The following is a 17,384-nucleotide window of genomic DNA, read 5'->3' on the forward strand; positions in this document are numbered from 1 at the left end:
TTTATGCAAGAGAAGTTAAGTGTTATACTTCCCACGGTGTGCTTGCCCTAACTGGGCTTTTTTTTCTGCACTTCCCTGCAGAAAAATGGCACTTTGTGGCAGACAGGAACATCACTCCTGCTCTCATATCCTTGCAAAAATCAGGATGTGTGAGCTGTAAGGCAGGAAAACAAGCTTCCCCCAGCTGTTGAAACTCCTGTGGTAGGTGGGCAAGAAGCTGCTCCATCACAAGGGGCTTCTCCTTGGCACAGCTGAGCCCTCAGTGCAGGAAATTAAACTTCATGGGAAGACCCAGAGGGTCTGCAGATCCCTATTCCCCTTCCAGAAATCACTGTGGTGTGATCCCAGTCTGGATCAGGCACCTACCAGGCACATCAGAAAGGTTTTGCTTTATTTTTTGCAATTTTCCTTGCAGAGGTTCTCGCTGGCACCATCCAGTGGCAAATGGGCTGTCTCTGATCTGAGCTGAGAAAAAAGGACCAGCTAAGCACCAAATTCCTTACAGGGCCCTACAAAGAGGGGTGCAGAGTTCCAAAACATGACAACCACAACATTATCTGACAAATGGTACTTGTCAATAGCTAGAAGTGTCTGTTCCAATGGAAAATATCATGTAGACACATGTCAACAAAATTCCCAGCAAACTGATTGATATTAGAGATCCTGGAATGATCTGTTCAGCAAGATAAATACTTTGGAAATTAGGCACATGCTGGTGGCTGTAATTGGAAGGAGACAAGTCTCTGATAGATGAATTTGTCAATTAAGCTTTATAAATGATGGATCTGGAAAGACAAACTCTGGAGCCATGGAAATTCACAATTACCAAACTCCTCACCTCTCTGCCAGTATTGAAAACACAGGGAAAAAAAAAAAAAGCACAGCTTTGAGGGAAGATGCTCAAGAGCTGCATCCTTCATACCAAAAACCAACCAAACAAAAACTCAAGTCCCACATGCATTCTTGAAATTCCCTCAGACCTCTTTAGGATGAAAACACCTGCTCAGTAAGTGAGATTCCCCTGCAGGAGCTCATTCCAAAGCCAAAGCTGGTTTCAGCAGTAGAACAAGGGGGTCAGAGTGGAAAACCAGAAGCTGTGCCACCAGTCACAGGTGGCAGCTCTCCCTTTCTCCCTATTTAAGTCTTTGCTGTGCCTGCTGCCACACACACAGCTGGTTCCTGCACTGCCAGGCAATCCCCCACATTTCCTCTCTCTGGCATCTCACCACACATGAACACAGCCACTGATCAGACAGGCTCCTCCACAGCTTCTCCCCATCTCTCTCCCAGCTTGTTGCTGCTTTTGGCTGCATACTTTACCAAAAGTGTTGCTTTTCCTTTTGGATAGCCTCATGGAAACAGCAAAAGCATCCATTAGAGAGCTCCAAAGTGGCACCACCACCACTCCTCAACAGCCCCAAGCAATGTTCTCATTCACTGCAACATATCCATCACTGGGTAAAAGAAATTCCACCCACAAATGCCATCAAGTGTCTCCCAGAAGGAAATATTATCTCTACTTGCAGCACAAACATTATAAAAAAACCCCAAACCACACACAGGACCAATTCAGACATGGTTGGAGGACTTCAAGACCCAGCCTGCATCTGCAGTACTTGGTTTGAAAAGAAGAGGGATTTTTTTTGCCCACAGGACAGAAAGGGAATCCTGGAGCAGCCCCAGGTTGATGAGATGCTGCAGAGCTCCCAGCAATATTCAGCTCCACACTGGGATGTGGATTGTCACGTCCTTACAACCTTCATGAGCAGGAATCATGAATTCATCCAGCAGGGACAGCTCACTCCTCCCACCAGAAAAAACATCAGCTGCAGAGGGAAAACACAGGACTGGGAGAGTCCCCAGGAGGAACAAGCGACCTCCTGTGCCCAGGGAGAAGGTGATGTTCCACTCCCTGCTGGATAAGACCATTCCCACATCCCTGACTGCCTCCCACAAAGTCCTTCTGGGACTCAGGGGATCACCAGTTTCTCACCAAGAGGTTTTTTTCTCAGCTTTAACAGAAAGAGAAGGATAAAATTCCTGCAGAGGACAGGCCCAGGAGGCAAAAGCTCTTATTTGTTTCTAAACAGGCTCATTCCTCAGGACACCAGCTCAGAGACATTCTGCTTGCTAGCTAGTAGGAAAAATAAAAGGAAGATCACCTTCCTCCACAGGGTCATCCAGGCAGCTCCCACACACCCATTGAGGTTCTGGCAGGGAAGGAACCCACATCCCTTGCAGGCACAGCAGGAGAACACTGATTTATCTCTACAGGTTTTTAGTCTCATCTGTGAGCTGTGGAAACTCAATACTGCTGGAGGGAATCTGGATTAGATCAAACTGGACCTCACCACCTCCAGCTGTCAGATCTCAGATTCCCTTCTTAGTGTTAAAGGTAAAAATTCTCCCAGCTACAAGAGAGTTCAATTATACTCCACTCACTTGGTGCATTTACTAATCAGTTATGTGATCTCAGCTTACTCTGTGCTGAGTCCCAAGAATGTTTCTCCCAATAAATTGTGATGTAAAGGGTGTAAAACACAGCACAAAAAGTCAGTACAGTCCACAAAAACACAGAACAGCCACACCTGAAAAACCCTGGATCCAGCATGAGGAAGGAGAAATGCTACAGGAAGGAATTAAAAACTGAACAGGAAAAACCTAGAAAATAGCAGGGAGAAGGTGACATCAGTTAACTTAAGCCATGTAGATAACAGAGATTGGCAGGGAATCCATTGCATGGGTTAAAAGTTACCTTAGAAGGTCAAGGATTGAAAATATTTGGAGAGAAAGGTTGTTCCATTCAAATGTTAAAAGACCAGTAAGGTTTATATGGATTTCCTCTCATGTTTTTCTGCTAATATTTACATTCCTGAAGAAAACCAAGTGCAGGGATAAAAAAAAAAACAGGAGGGAAGTAGTTACAAAATAAAGTGTCTGAAGATAGTCAGCTTTGGTTCTGCTTTCAGCTGCTGCCATCTCGTGGTCTGCTCTCCCTCTCCTGGGCTCAGCACTTCCAGTGCTCCAAGGAGGAGCAGTCATTGCAAAGCCAGAACAAGACAGCAGCAGGAAAAAAATAACAAAAGGAGGTTTTTCCATGACTTCAGAGAAGCTCTGGCCACCAGTAGGTGTGAAACACTCCCAACTCTCTCCCCTCACTGTTACCTGTTGCTGGCTGTGAATGGTGTTCTGCAGTATCAGTGCACAAAAATCTCATTTTGGAAGCATATTTTTGTTAGAACATGATGATTATAGGAGAAGAGGCTTCTGAGTTGCATTTCACCCAGGTTACCAGCAAGAGAGGTGCTGAGGGCTCAGCAAGTGCAGCAGCCCAAGGCAGCCAGGCCCCAGCTTTATATTCCTCCAGTCCTGCTTCTGCTGAGCTTCATGAGCAGAAATGCAGGGTGAAAAAAGAAGGATTTGCTTAAGACAGCTCTGGGAAGAAATGAGGGCTCCCCCTCTATGGAAGGATCCTCTTCAGATTTCAGAGCCATCTGGAAAATGAGATTAAAGACTTCTCCACAATCAGACTTCTGCAGGGCAACTGAACCCTGCCCTTGTAAAGGGTTTTGGGCCATGGCCTGCACAACACAACTCAGAGAACTCTGCTGTCATGGCAAAAGCCACCAGCCCACCTCACCAGATACATCCCTATCAATATATCTGCAATTAGAAGTTTGAATTAATTAACCCAGAGGATGTACCTGCACAGAAGATCATTTCTTGTGAACTAAGGCAACATCCTGACAACAAAAAAACCCAAAAAACAGATAAAGAGGAAAGAGCCTTGGCTGTGCACCTACAGCACCTCAATGCCCTGAACATCCCCAAAAGCTGCTGCTATATTAACACAGAATAATGCCATTAATCCAAAAATATAAGGAAAAAAACGAGAACAAACCCAAAATGTTTCTGACAAGGTCACCTCCAACTTAGACATCCTTATGATGAAGGTGATCTGAGCCCAGAGAAATATGCACCCTGACCACTGCACAATTATGAGGCAATTAGTGAACCACAGATGGAGATGTTCCTCTACCAACTACCAGCTTGCTCATGTGCTAGAGGCAACCAATCACAAAGCCATAATAAAACCCTTCTTGAAGACTATTTTTCAGCTGCAGCCTTTTTTAGCTCCTGCTCAAAATCCTCATTTCTCAGAAGAGAGAACAAGTGTGGATTTCCCATCTCAAAAATTCTGCTTCATTAAGTATCTAATGTTGCCCATTTCCACAAGCCATCAAAAGAGGAGAAACATTTATAATATAAATATGAATGAGCTTGGCTAACAGGTTGCAATGATTGAGATGCACCATTTACAGAGAACAGGCCATCAGAATAGATCCATCTGTACCTTTCCTTCCAGCAATCTTTTCTTTTTGATAGCCAATACTGATACACACATTTTACTTAAAAAGACCTTCCAGGCAGGACTGCTTTCCAAGGAAAAATACCTTAGTAAATATCAACTTACACACAAATATAACTTATTTGGCAAACACAATTCAAGGTCATCAGGAAGCTTCACATGGACAAAGCAATGAGGTGGCTGGTTTGACCAGGAAGGTGAACCTTAATTAGGGGTGGGTAATTCCTGTATTTTGAGGGAACCACTGTGCCACAAAGGAAGGAAATTCCAAGAGAATCAACTAAACTAAAAGGTTAGTTAAGTTGAAATTTCTACTAAAATTTCTTTCTTTCTTCTAAAATTTCTTTTCCTGTTCTACTAAACTTGTAGCCAGATTAGATATTGTATTAAATCACCAGCTCTAAGAGCATCAAGCATTTGATAAAATCTCTTCCTCATGCACCCTTAAAAAGAAAAAATATTATGCCCCATCTACAGTAAAACCTGGGAAATAGAACAGCAGCTACAGAATCCTCTCCAAGCCTGCAGACCTGAAAACACACCCCAGGCTTCTCCTTCATCACCACCACCCCTCCAAAGTGCATTTTCCAGCTGTGAATCCTCAGTTTTGGAAAGAGCAGTGAGTACAGCATGAGGCAGACACTGTGACCCTGCACAGCTCCAGGAGAGCTGTCCCAGCCCACCCTCATTACCACCCAGGAGCTCAGGTTTTCCTCATGTTTTATTAGGAAGCCCTGTGCTACTTTTGGAGGTTTCTTTAGCAAATGGAACACACACTGCCCTTTGGTATTTTTCTTCTCACCATTCATTTAAGTCTATATTAAGTTAATGCACTTTTTAAATACATATCTGTGCTCTCCTGTCAGCCAGTGGCTCATTTACCAAACCACTGAGTCCCACAGAGATCAACAGGCACAAAGGGCAAGCAAAACCTTGTTATTTCTCCTGAAGTAACACATCTTTTCAGCCAGAGTTCTTCACCTCATCTCCATGTGGCTGCAATCAGAACAAAATCAGAGCTGGAACCAAGGCTGGGAGAAGAGCAGGTTCTGCCCCTGACCTCCTCTGCTGCCTGGGAGCTGCTGGACACCAGGGCCAGGATTGAAGTGGAACTAAAGGAGCCCAAGCAAGTCCCTTCAGAGGCTGCAAGGCACACCTTCCACACTGAATTGGAACAGCAGGTGTTTCTCTACCAGCCTCAGAGCTGTCCAGACAGAGAAAGCACCTTCAAGTAGTCATAAATATTCACACAGAAGCCTGGCATAAGAAAAAAATAAAAAAAAAATCAGGGAGGCAGATAAAAAGAACAACTTGTAAAAGAGCTGGATATCAGAGAAAAGAGGTGTCTGTATCTCCTGAGAGACACCACCACTCAGACTGCTGCCTGTGACAGTCAGACACCTCGAGTTCTATTTTCTCTACAAAGTCTTACAAAGAGCAATCAGCAGCCTTCACTCTCCTGCTAAAGGGAATGGCACCTTATCACCTGCACTTGGTTTATCCCAGGTGCCCAAAGACTACAGCAGGACAGAAATTCTGTGGTTTCACTCATGTACCACAAAAAGAGCTATTAAACCTGCCTTAATAATGTAAGATTATTTCTTTAACCAGAGTCCATTCTCTAAAAGAGCTAAAAAAGTAGCAGTCATATTCTTAAATTCTGAGTAAAAATGAGCAGCAGAAGTTTTCTTCCCTGCTAAGGGTCAGGGTGATATTGATATGCTCCCTGGATTCCAGCAGGAAACAGTATTCAATGAAAGGATGATGCAGTGGGACACTTCAGCTCCTTGGCCACCACCTTTTAGTCACAAAATAATAGCAGGAGACTTGGCTTGGAAGTGGACCCATCATCAAGCATAATTAAATGCTGATTTAGTAGGTAATCTACTCCTGTGAAATTCCTGGTCATGATCTCCACCTCTCCTCTGACAACTCATTTAACTTTATTAAAAACATTAGCATTGATTTTCTCCACTCATTACAAGCCAGTGGATTTATCTGCATTAGCAAATTAATTCATCCAAACTCTTATTCCAAGAAGAGCCAAAGCCTGCAGGAAAGCAAGAGCTACAAGCTGTCAGCAAGGCAGCAGCATCACATATTTCATGCTCTTCTGACTCACCTGGCCAAGAAGTTCAAACAGGCAAAAGCCCAAACAGATCAAACAACAGAAGATACTCCCTGTTTTCAGAGACAACAAGTGTTCCCTAACCAAAATCATCCCAGAACCTTTCACATTTGTGATTTCCAAACAACACAAACTCAAGCATGTGGCATTCACATTCTCTGAACATGATTCCTTCACCCAGGGCTTTTCTCCTAGGAAGGTGAAAAGCAGCGAGGGAAGCCTCAGAGAAAAGGAAGACAATTCTTATCTCATTTGCTTCTCCTGTGTTGTGCTCACATGTGGAATGTGTTTGGAGATTGTTTCATTGCATTCTGGTGTGAATTATTTTCACTCTTTGGCCAATCAGTGCCAAGCTGTGTCAGGACTCTGGAAGGAGTCACGAGTTTTCATTATTATCTTTTTAGCATTCAGTAAGTATCTTTCCTGTATTCTTTAGTATAGTATTCCTTAATATAATATAGCATAATAAAGTAATAAATTAGCCTTCTGAGAACATGGAGTCAGATGTATCCCTGCCATGGCAATTTACAATAAACCAACATGCTGGGAACACCTTACCATGGGATTGGAGTCTGCAATCAGATCCCGCAGGGAATCCAGGAACCCTTGGTCCTCCACCATCTGGGCATTGATGTCATGGAGCTTGGCCACACAGACAGCTGCAGTTTTCCTCACGTAGGGGTCCTCATCCTTCAGGCACTTGCGCAGGGGCTCGCACAGGTACTCGGTGATTTTGTCCACGCGGATGCAGCCCATGGTGCGCACGGCCAGGGCACGGATCAGGGGGTTTGGGTCCTCACAGTCCTGCACCACAACACAAACACAGCTGCAGCACATCTGCACCACAACACAAACACAGCTGCAGCAGCAGATTCCCTCCAGCCAGGCTGCTCTTACTTAAGCAGCATCTCTCTGATTGCATGCTAAGTGTCAGAACCCAGGAAATTCCTCTGACTGCCCTTGAGGACTCGAGACCCTGCCAAAGGGCTCAGAGACCTTGGCACAGAACCCAAGACCCCTGTGCCTTTGATTTAGCCCTTGGCAAAAACACTTAGCAACCTTTATATGAAGAATTACAAGTTCAAGAAAGTTTAAGTAGAATAATAGTTAGTCATGGGGTGGGAAATAGATTTTTGAGGTTTTTAGAATGGGGGCTCGGGGTCCCAAGATGGAGAAATTTGGGCGTGCCTTGTTCTTTTTCCTTGTTCTTCCTAGCCTCCATCTTCTGGGTGATGTTGGCATTTTTAGATTGGTTTAGAGTAGAAGCTCATTGTCTAACATAGGTGATAGGTATTGGGAAGTTATTGTAAATAGTGTACATGTAGTTTTTAGTATAAAAAGATAACACCAGTGTGCCTCAACCCCACCTGCCAGACAGACCTCAGCGGGTCAGAGAAAGAATTTTATAGATAAGAAACAATAAACAACCTTGAGAACAAGAACAGAAGAGCTCTGACTCCTTCTTTGACTGCCAGGCTGGGAAAAGAGACTTTCTAATGCATTTTAGAGTCACTCTGACCAGCAGAGATTCCGAGAGCTAAGAGCCAGGCAATTGTTTCAGATCAGGGATAAAAGGGCACTTATTGCTTTGCAGAAATATTTTACTCTGTCTCGAGATGTTTCCTGTCTCTTCATTCCCCCAGCAAAGCTGCTTTCAACATGATCCAACAGCTAAGCTGGAGAGGCAGCTCTCAGCACCCAAAATCTCACCACAGACAAAGTAATTTACTGATTTCCAACCTTCCTGGTTTCAAGGAGCAAGAAATAAAATGGGGAAAATCAACAACTAAGCACAATGCAACAGTCATTGAGGCCTATTTTTTAAAGGCCAAACACAAACATCCCTTAAGTTGCAACACATGAAGCACTAAGCAAAGGCTACTCTAGAGGGGCTTTTCTTAAGAGGAAAAAGAAAAGGCAGGCAGGAGTACAACATTTCCTACTCCAAGCCTACATAGTTTTCCATGCATCCAATCCATCTCTGTCTCTGAGCTCCTCCAAAATCAGCCTGTAAAAGGATGGCTACAGAATGACCTACAAAAGCATTTACCTTCCACTGTTCAAACTTCCTGCAGCTGAAAAACCAATTTAAAGCCTGCAAGAGAAGTGACACATCCTACCAGTGCATTCCCCACCTTGAACTGAGAAGTGCTGAGTTAGTGCAGACCAGTGTCAACACTTGCTCTTCACTAACACCTGTCCCTCAAGTAGCCAAAAGGGACAGCAGGCTTTCCTCTGCAGGGTGTGAGATGGAAAATATCATTTTGTTAATCCATTCTAACAGAATTGCACTTTAAAGACAGACAATATTCCTTCCAGAGAGGAAGACAAGGACATCCTCTCTGACCAGAAGAGCAGATCTCTCAGTTTAGGTCCTCTCACCTCCTTCTGCCTCAAGAATCACAAAAGAAACTTGGAACTCAATCCCATTCCCAAGTGTCTCATATTTTATAACACTCAAACTTCTTCTAGGCACTGGGCTTTATCTTGCACAACATGGGACTGGAATAACATTTCCTAGATAAGGAGAGGCAACCTGACAAGAGAACTAAAGGCAAGCCAGCAATCAGGCTGTTGTTTTTCCAGTGAACTCTCAGTTTCACCAGAGATAAAGGTTTGCCACACAGAGCACAGCTGGAACATTCAAACAGGAAGTTTGATATCCATGTCTCAGATACTACAAAGGCTGGAAGATGAAACAGATAAAATCTGTTTTCCAGTACCAGAAGTTGGTAAAACAACAGAAGCAGCTTTCCCTGGAGCAGGCTCTCTCACAGCCACTCACAGGGCTGCTGAAGTCATCTCCTCTGTAATAACCAGAAGGAATAACTGAGAAAGAACCCAGATCTGGTGAATTCAGCACCCTCCTCTATGAGCCCAGCCCCAAAGCAGAGATAAAGCTCCCAAAGGACAGAGATGTGCTGTCAGGGACTGTGCTGGCCCCTTTCCTGATGTGCCAGGGGAGCAGGTTACCTTCACAAAGCTGTTGACAGCCATGATGGCCATGTCTGGCTGGCTTTTGGCATAGTTCATCAGGTACAGGTAGACCAGCTTCTTCAGCTCCAGGTTGTCAGTCTGCATGCAGTTGACAACATCAGGGAACAGAGAGCTGGATACACAACACAAGGATGGAATCAGAATTGTTTAGGTTAGGAAATGCCAGCAGTTCCCCCAGCACTGCCACAACCAAGTCCCCAAGAGCCACATTAAACACCTTCTAAAACTCTCCCAGGGATGGTGACTCCACCTCTGCCTGTTTCAACCCCATCTGAACCTCCCTGGCACGACTGGAGGTTATTTCTTCTCATCCTGTAAGTTGTCACCTGGGAGAAGGGACTGACCCCAGCTACACCCTCCTGGCAGGGAGTTCAGAGACTGAGAAGGTCCCCCTGGAACCTCCTTTTCTCCAGAATGAGCCCCCCCAGCTGCTCCTCATCAGACTTGTGCTCTAGCTCATCCCCTCCTCTGGACATGCTCCAGTCCCCCAATGTCCTTCTTGTCATGAGGGGCCCCAAACTGACCCCAGGATTTGAGGAGTGGCCTCAGCAGTGCCCAGCACAGAGGGACAATCACTGTCCTGCTCCTGCTGGCCACACTGTTCCTGATACAGGCCAGGTGCCATTGGCTCTCTTGGCACACAGCAACTCATGTTCAGCCACATGTGACCAGCACCCCTGCTCCTGTTCCATCTTTCCAGCAGCTCTTCCTCATTCCTGGAGTGTTCCACGGGTTGCTGTGAACTGACCTCACACCTCTGCACTCAGCCTGCCCAGATCCCCCTGCAGAGCATTCCTGACCTCCAGCACATCCACACTCCCACCCACAAAATAAAAACCAGAGGTTGCATGGCATGCAAAGGGGATAGTAACGATATCAAGGAAGCCAGAAAAACAGGAGTTCCACTTTAAGCACCCTGCTGTTTAATGAAAGGTCACCTTCCCTCTCAAAGCAGTTTGCAATGCTTTTATAATAATAATTTAATCTCTTGTACAGCTTTAACATACGAGGAGGTGAAAATGCCATTTCCTAAATATGTTTTAACTGGGGAGTTCACCAAACAATGAAATTCTACCATGCCAGGCCTGGAAATGAACCCACAAGAGGAAAAATGTTGCTTTAAAATGTTTTGGTCATGCAGGACACTTATGAAGAACCAAATTCCGGACTAGCAAAGTCCAGAGTGATCAGAAGCTTAAACACTGACAAGCTGGGCTTCACTCAAATGTCAAGCAGCCATCTGTAAACAGCACTGCAGAATAACACAGGAAGTTACACAAAGATTCTGCAGCTCCCAGGTTTGCTGTGGGGATCTAAAGGTGATGAGTAAATGCTGCTGGCAGAAAAGATTGGGGTTTTTTTCCCTTTCAGTTTATGTGTTCCTTCACTATATGATGAAGTCATGATGCTGAATTTGCAAGCTTATATTGATTTCCGTGGCAACAGACCAGGCTGCTGTGAATTCAGAATTACTGACTGAATTCAGAATTACTGATTCTCTGCTGGGCTCCAGGAACAGCAGGGAGAAAGGCAGAAAGCATTCATCCCCACAGGTTTTTCTGGTTCTCTCAGAAAACAGTACTGGGGACAGTAAACGCCAGTGTCCTTCAGCTGCAGTAAGACACAGGTTCAATTTTAATATCAGCCATTTTAAAATGCAGCTTAAATTTATGCTGTGCCAGATAAGGCTAAGAAATACTTGGAATTATCTTTGCAACATTAAAACCCAGGACAGCAAGCAGCAAGAAAACATCACCTAAAGTGCCATACAAAATGGCTGAATTCTGGGTATGCTTTAAATAAAAAAGGCTCCTGGCACTGAGCTAAACCCACACTGAAAACAGTTGATTCTCTTGCTTTCAATGACAGCAAGGAGTTTGAGACACCTGTGACTGAGGCACAGCACAGGCAGGGACACAGCCATCCTCAGCTGCTCCCTGGACATGTGTCACCACACCTGAGTGCCAGGACAACCTGAGCTGCCACAGGTCCAAACTGCTTTTACCTGACATCCTTCCCCACAGTCATGGCTGCAATAACCTTCTTTACAGCTTCTTTCCTCTTCTCTTTCTTTTCATTGTTGAGTTCAGCCTTCAGTTCAAAAATCTCTCCTGGCAGAAGAAAAAGAAAAAAACAGATTAAACCTCTCAGGAGAAGAAAAGGGTCTTGTTTTAAGGGTAATTCAAGAGTGAATTTTTGCTTTCTTGGCCTTTTATGGGAATCATAAAACTGGCCCAGCTGCACTTGGAAGCTGTCAGACCTTGTGCAGAACATGGTTCACTGAGAAGCAAAGCTGCAACACTCAAGGGACTGATATGACTCCACCTTGCAGAGGAAAATGCCACAAACAAGAACCACGCTGCGTGTGGCAGCTCTCCCACCTCCAGGACACCAAATCACATCCCTGGAGCATCTGCTTCTCTGAGGCAACCATTACATAACCAGCATGAAAAGATACTTGGAGATGCCAGATTCGTGCCTGCAAGAAACAAACTAAGCTAGGAATTTTGCCCAGACTTTTTTAAGTTTTGCTCATCATTGAAAGCTTCCTCAGAAAGCTGGAGTGGAGCCCAAATGCTGTGGGTTCCTGAAACAGGACAGAATGTGTTTAGTCCAGTGGAAAAAAAGCTAAAAAGACAGAGCTACCACTAACAAAAGCTGCATGTAACATAGCTTGTCTGGATTCCAAGGCTCCCAAAGCAGCATTAATTCCTCCAGATATGGCTGTGTAGAAAGCCAGTTCAGGCCAGGTCACCAAATTGGCAATCAAGTTATAAAATTTAAAAAAAACCATGTGCAAAAGGCTGTTTATCAGGCCTGTTCCAGACAGAGCCAGTGGTATGAGAAGGATAATGCTCCCAACAGACAGACAGACAGCTTTCCTCAGGAAGGACAGCCAGCAGCATTCCCACTGGGAGCCACAGCCTGAGCACATGATAAAATATCCAAATATCCCTGACAAGTTCTAGCACCAACTTTCCATTCCTCCACTTGCTCAGAGCAGCAGCACTAATTAAAATCTGACACAGAGAGACTTGCCAGGGACTCCAAAAAAGAAGAGAAGCTGCTGCAGTGCAGAGACCACTCGTCATCCCTCCTGCCTGAGGAAGAGCCTGGCATTACTCACCCAGAGCTCCTGCCCTGGAGCACAGCTGAGACAGCCCCAGCTCTCACCCAGCCCAGAGTGGCTCCCTGCAGCCAGCCCACAAAAACCTGCCTTCAGCTCTGAACTTTCAGAGCTGCTCTCCTCTGAAAGATGTCAACTGCATTAGGTTCATTTATGAGCTCATTGTGAAGCTTAATGACACATAAATACATCAACAGTGTGGGTTTTTGCACTGGCAGGCATTCAGAGGGAGCACTCAACCATTTTGCAAAGGAGAGGTTAATGCAAACCATTTTCCACATCTGCTGGAGAATGATCAGGCTTAAATTGCACTCAGTAACAGTGTTTTGTTCAAGAACAGGTTAGAAAATCTGCCTGGGACAGTTTCAGCAGAACAAGCCCTGCTCTGAAGTAGCTGAATGAGTAAAGTGATCCCAAAAAGCCTTTCCAGGATTCCCATTTTTCAGGGCAGCAGCTTGTCCTGAGGTGAGGCAACCAGCACACCTGCAGTAAAGGCAGAGGAAAGTCAAACAGTGCACCTGCACCTTTGGAGAAAATGGCAGCAGGAAAACCCATTATGTTTGCTTGATGTATATATCCAAAATATTAAATTCCTCACATCAGCTTAATCCTGTGAGGCCCAAATTAACAACCATCCCTAGTCTGGCACTTGTTAGCCCATAACCAGAACTTTGTCTCTGGCCAGATCTGCACTCAAATCCCTTTGCATTGCTTTCTGATCCTTGAAAGAGCAGCAATTTGGGTCATTTTGTGAATCACAAAAACGTGTAATACCCCAGTTTTGTCTTTTGTCACCATGTGACCTACTTTGGAAGTTTCTCCCTGGATGATTAAGAAGAGAAACAGGGACAGAGCTACCAGAAAAGCACAAGTTCTCCTGCATGCAGTTAAAAAAGCTGTGTAAAAATAACCACCCACCACCTCCAATCCACTGCACCAGCTCAACACCAACCTTTTTTATTGGTCGTGAAGTATTTGGAGTCCGTCATGGTTCCAGTTCCTTAAAACACCTGAGAATATGAGGAATAAAAAAAGAACAAGTCAGCTCCAAATGCAGCTTGGTGACAACAGCCAGTTTGTGAGGCAGGAACTCGAGCAAGGACGGTTGGTGAGTGAAGGAGGAAGCAAAAGCTTCACATCCACAGGCACGAGTTCCCCAATCTTCATCCTGCACCTGCTGCTGGTTTTACTTGGCAAAGGCAGGGATTTAAATGGCTTGGTAAAAACACAACAGTGCTGCTCAGCCCAGCTTCCCAAATTCTCAGTCTCAGCAGGCAAAAGGTATTTTTTAAACTCCTTATAACCAGCAGATGCTGGTGTGCTCTGCAGCTGTCTTTCCTGGGTACACAGATTCATTTTCCAAGAAAAAGCACATGCAGTGTCTCGCCTGGCAGGGAGAAGTCCATGTTTCAGACAAAGGAAACTGTCATCTCATCTCCCCCTAACGCTATCTGCCTGTGCTGCATCTGATGGAAGGCACAATTAACCCCACTTGCAACACCCACCCCCAGGCCTTTCATTCCTTTCCCTCTTTTTGTTCCTAGCACATGCAAAACAATGGTTTCTTTTGAAAAGAGAAGCCATTACTTTTCATTTTTCTCAAGCTTGAAATTGAAATATTTCTCTGCCAAGATCTGACATCCCACCTCTGAGATACACACACAGCTCATTATTTCAGTGCTGCTCCGCTTTTTTTGCTTTTTTTGTGGACAGGATAGAAGAATGCTGTTGGAGTAGCAAATGCTCAGCAGAGCCACAAGAGTGGTCTCACCAGGACTTCTCTTGCTCCACAGAACTAAATGAATGCCTTGGAATACAGGGATTGCCCAAACATGTGTGGATATCCATCACTTTGGTCTTACAATTGCTAGCTCTATGACAAATATGAAACCATTTTCAAAACAAGCAAAGGAGTGGGCACTTTTACTGCTTTTGATGAAAGTCTGTATCAATGCTAGGAACTATGACCCTAAAACCATCTCAAAAAGGATTTTATAATTTCTTTCCTCCTTTTTCCATCTTTTTGGCCCCAATTCCCTTTTTCTTACACATCCTCCCATGACCTTAAAGGCCGCCAGCAAAGCAGGAAATCATCTGTTCCCTAAATGCTGCCTCTCTTGCCTCTAAACCCTGCAGGTCTTGCTGGCTCAGCAGCAAAAGGACCAGCACAGCTTTGAACTCCAGGACTGCCCAGCAGTGCAATCAAACTGTTCTTCCTTAACCCTTTCCTCCCTCAGCCCTTCACCAACCCCAATGCCATCACCTTTCCACGTTCCCCCATCCACCTGGATCAGCTGAACACCCCAGCAGCTGAATTCCCAGCAGCTGCTGAGGGGCACTGCCCCAATTTCCACCCTTTTTTCATGGGATCATCCTGTCCAGTTGCCAAACATCTGGATGAGATCAACCTGTTGCCTTTCCCAGTTTCCTGGAGCTGCTGCCTGCCCTGTTTCCACCTCATCCAATTAGGCTGAATGACTGGGTTTGCTTTGATTTCTTTCCCTTTCTGCTCCTGCCAAGCCTGGAGACAGCTCTGGAAACACATTCCTCGTGCAGAGGAGGTTTTTAACCTCTTTCCAAAACAGAGGCTGGCTAGGGAAAGCCACAATGAGTGCAATTTTCCCAGCAAAAATCTCACAGCCCCTCCCTGAAAGCAGAGGCTGCTGGGGAGCTTGTTTGTAATTAAAATCAGAGTCTGAGTTCAGCTGCAACATTATTGCTGACAGAGTCCTTCGGGTTCGAGCTCAGCTTAAAAGGAAGACTTAAAATGTTTTTCTGTGCCAGAGTATTTGGCACAGTGCCATGCAAAAAGCACCGAACGTGGCCTCGATGTTCTTTGTTTGCATTATGTGGGGATTTGTCATCCAGGGTCACATCTCAGCTGAGCTACTCTAATACAGCTTTAACTGGGGCCACAGCAGCAGATTAGAGAGAAAATGGACAGGGGGAGGAGGAAAAAATCCAACCCAAACACCATAAACATCAGCCCAGTTAAATAAAGCTACACACAGAGAGGAAGGAACCCTGCTGGATTTCAGAGCTGGTCATTAAACCCCAAGGGCAGCACATTATGTTGTTTTTCTCCTTTCAGATATTGTTGTTTTTCTCCTTTCATATACTTGGAACCATGAAAAATCCTAGAAACACTCAGACAGGGCCAAGCACAGCTCATGTCTTTCCAACCTCCTTTGATGGATGAAAATGAGAGCTGCCTTAGGTGAATAACCAACCTGCCCTACTCCACGTGCAGCACAGGATAAAGCTCCTTTTCTCACAAGCACACAGATTGCTGCTTCATGTGTGTCAGAGCTTGCTCTGCACACTGCTCAGAGACAGCCTGCCAGCAGCACTGGGTATTATCTCATCACTAACAATCTCAGCAAATGGAACCAGATATTTCAAACACTGCTGTTTGTGTGACTGCAGAAAATGCCAGCTCCTTGTAAATCTAAAACCAAGGAGAGCCAAGGTAAATTAGAACATCATGAGCAGCCTTGTATTTTCAGAAGAAAAATCTGCTTTAGACTGCCCCTCTCCTCACTATTGTTCTGTGCTGAGATGGAAACAGGTAAGAGGGGTTCAAAGCTGACAGCAAAAGGCTCCTCCTGATCCAACCCCAGCAAATGAGAAGAGATGAGAAGGAGGAATGGCTCCAGAAAGCTCCAGCAATACTCAGTGCTACCAACAGTGGCTTGACATTTCACTGCAGACTGAACCAAAGCAGGATAAGCCTCCTCAGCCCACACCCACACAGAAAACCTGATCCTGTGTCTGAGCAACACCTGCTTGACTCCAGTCAGCCTGACCCACTCCCCAGCACTGATCCCACACAGGAGGGGGGCAGGTTTAAGGGCCTTGGGATTAAGGCAAGCTCCTGGACACTGAAACCATCAATCCCTAAATCTCTCCAGTGATCCCTGGTTTAACTCCAGTGGAAGTGGTGCCACCCATTTTTCCTGGAAAGCCTCTCAAGGAGCTGTGTGACAGCCCAAGCGTGGCCCAGGGCCACTGGAGAGCCAGGAAGATAAATGAACAATGGAACGTGGATGGCAGAGGGAGAGCTGGGCCTGCAGCCCTGAACTTGTGCTGGCACAAGGATTTTGTTTCCATCCAGGGGACCAAACACCCCCATTCCCTGGAAGCCCCATCCCAGCCCCTCCCACACCTCCAGCAGGACTCCCAGCACCCACCCACCCTCCAGACTGGCATCCCAGTATCCCCCTCAAGCCCCCTGCCCACCAGCCCTTCTCCCTCAGCACCATTCCCCAGTTCTCTCCCAGTATGCTCACAGGAGCATTCCCCACAAATCCCAGTTCCCCTCCCCAGCACTCCCAGTCCCTCCAGCACCCAGCCCTGATCCCTGCCTGCCCCCACCAGTATCCCAGCACCTTGCTATGCTCATTCCCATCCCAGTCCAATCCCTCACCCCAGACCAGTGTCTCCTTCCAGAACCCACTGACCCCACTCCTCTCACCCCTCCATCTCCTCTGCAACCACCTGCCCAGTCCTCCCAGTGGCCTCTTCCAGTACATCACCAGAGCCACTCCCTGTGCCTCACCAGCGACTCTCCCACTCCATTCCAGTTCCCCTTCCCAGTACCCCTCACCTCCTCCCAGTAACCCCTCCCAGTGCCCCCTCCCACCCTATCCCAGATGTCTCTCCCAGTGCCCCTCCCAATGCCCCTTCTCACCTTATCCCAGTTCCCCCTCCCAGTGCCCCTCACCTCTCCCAGTATCCCTTCCCACCTACACCAGTCCCCCCAC

The 17,384-nt window shown here is 45.9% G+C and overlaps 1 protein-coding gene across 2 annotated transcripts in view; it reads right to left on the reverse strand.

Moving 5' to 3' along the window:
- AP2B1 (adaptor related protein complex 2 subunit beta 1) overlaps window positions 1-13,708 on the reverse strand; it is a 74,332-nt gene extending 60,624 nt beyond the window's left edge. For both annotated transcript variants that reach the window (XM_005425396.3, XM_005425397.2), the window contains exons 1-4: window positions 13,574-13,708; window positions 11,500-11,605; window positions 9,471-9,606; window positions 7,056-7,301 (exon numbers count right to left, since the gene is read on the reverse strand). In XM_005425396.3, coding sequence (XP_005425453.1) covers window positions 7,056-7,301; window positions 9,471-9,606; window positions 11,500-11,605; window positions 13,574-13,610 — 525 coding nt within the window. In that variant the 5' untranslated portion in view covers window positions 13,611-13,708. The remainder of the gene's footprint in view (window positions 1-7,055; window positions 7,302-9,470; window positions 9,607-11,499; window positions 11,606-13,573) is intronic.
- Window positions 13,709-17,384: the final 3,676 nt, after the last annotated feature.

Source organism: Geospiza fortis, unplaced genomic scaffold (assembly GCF_000277835.1).
Source record: "Geospiza fortis unplaced genomic scaffold, GeoFor_1.0 scaffold425, whole genome shotgun sequence".
Taxonomy (NCBI): domain Eukaryota; kingdom Metazoa; phylum Chordata; class Aves; order Passeriformes; family Thraupidae; genus Geospiza; species Geospiza fortis.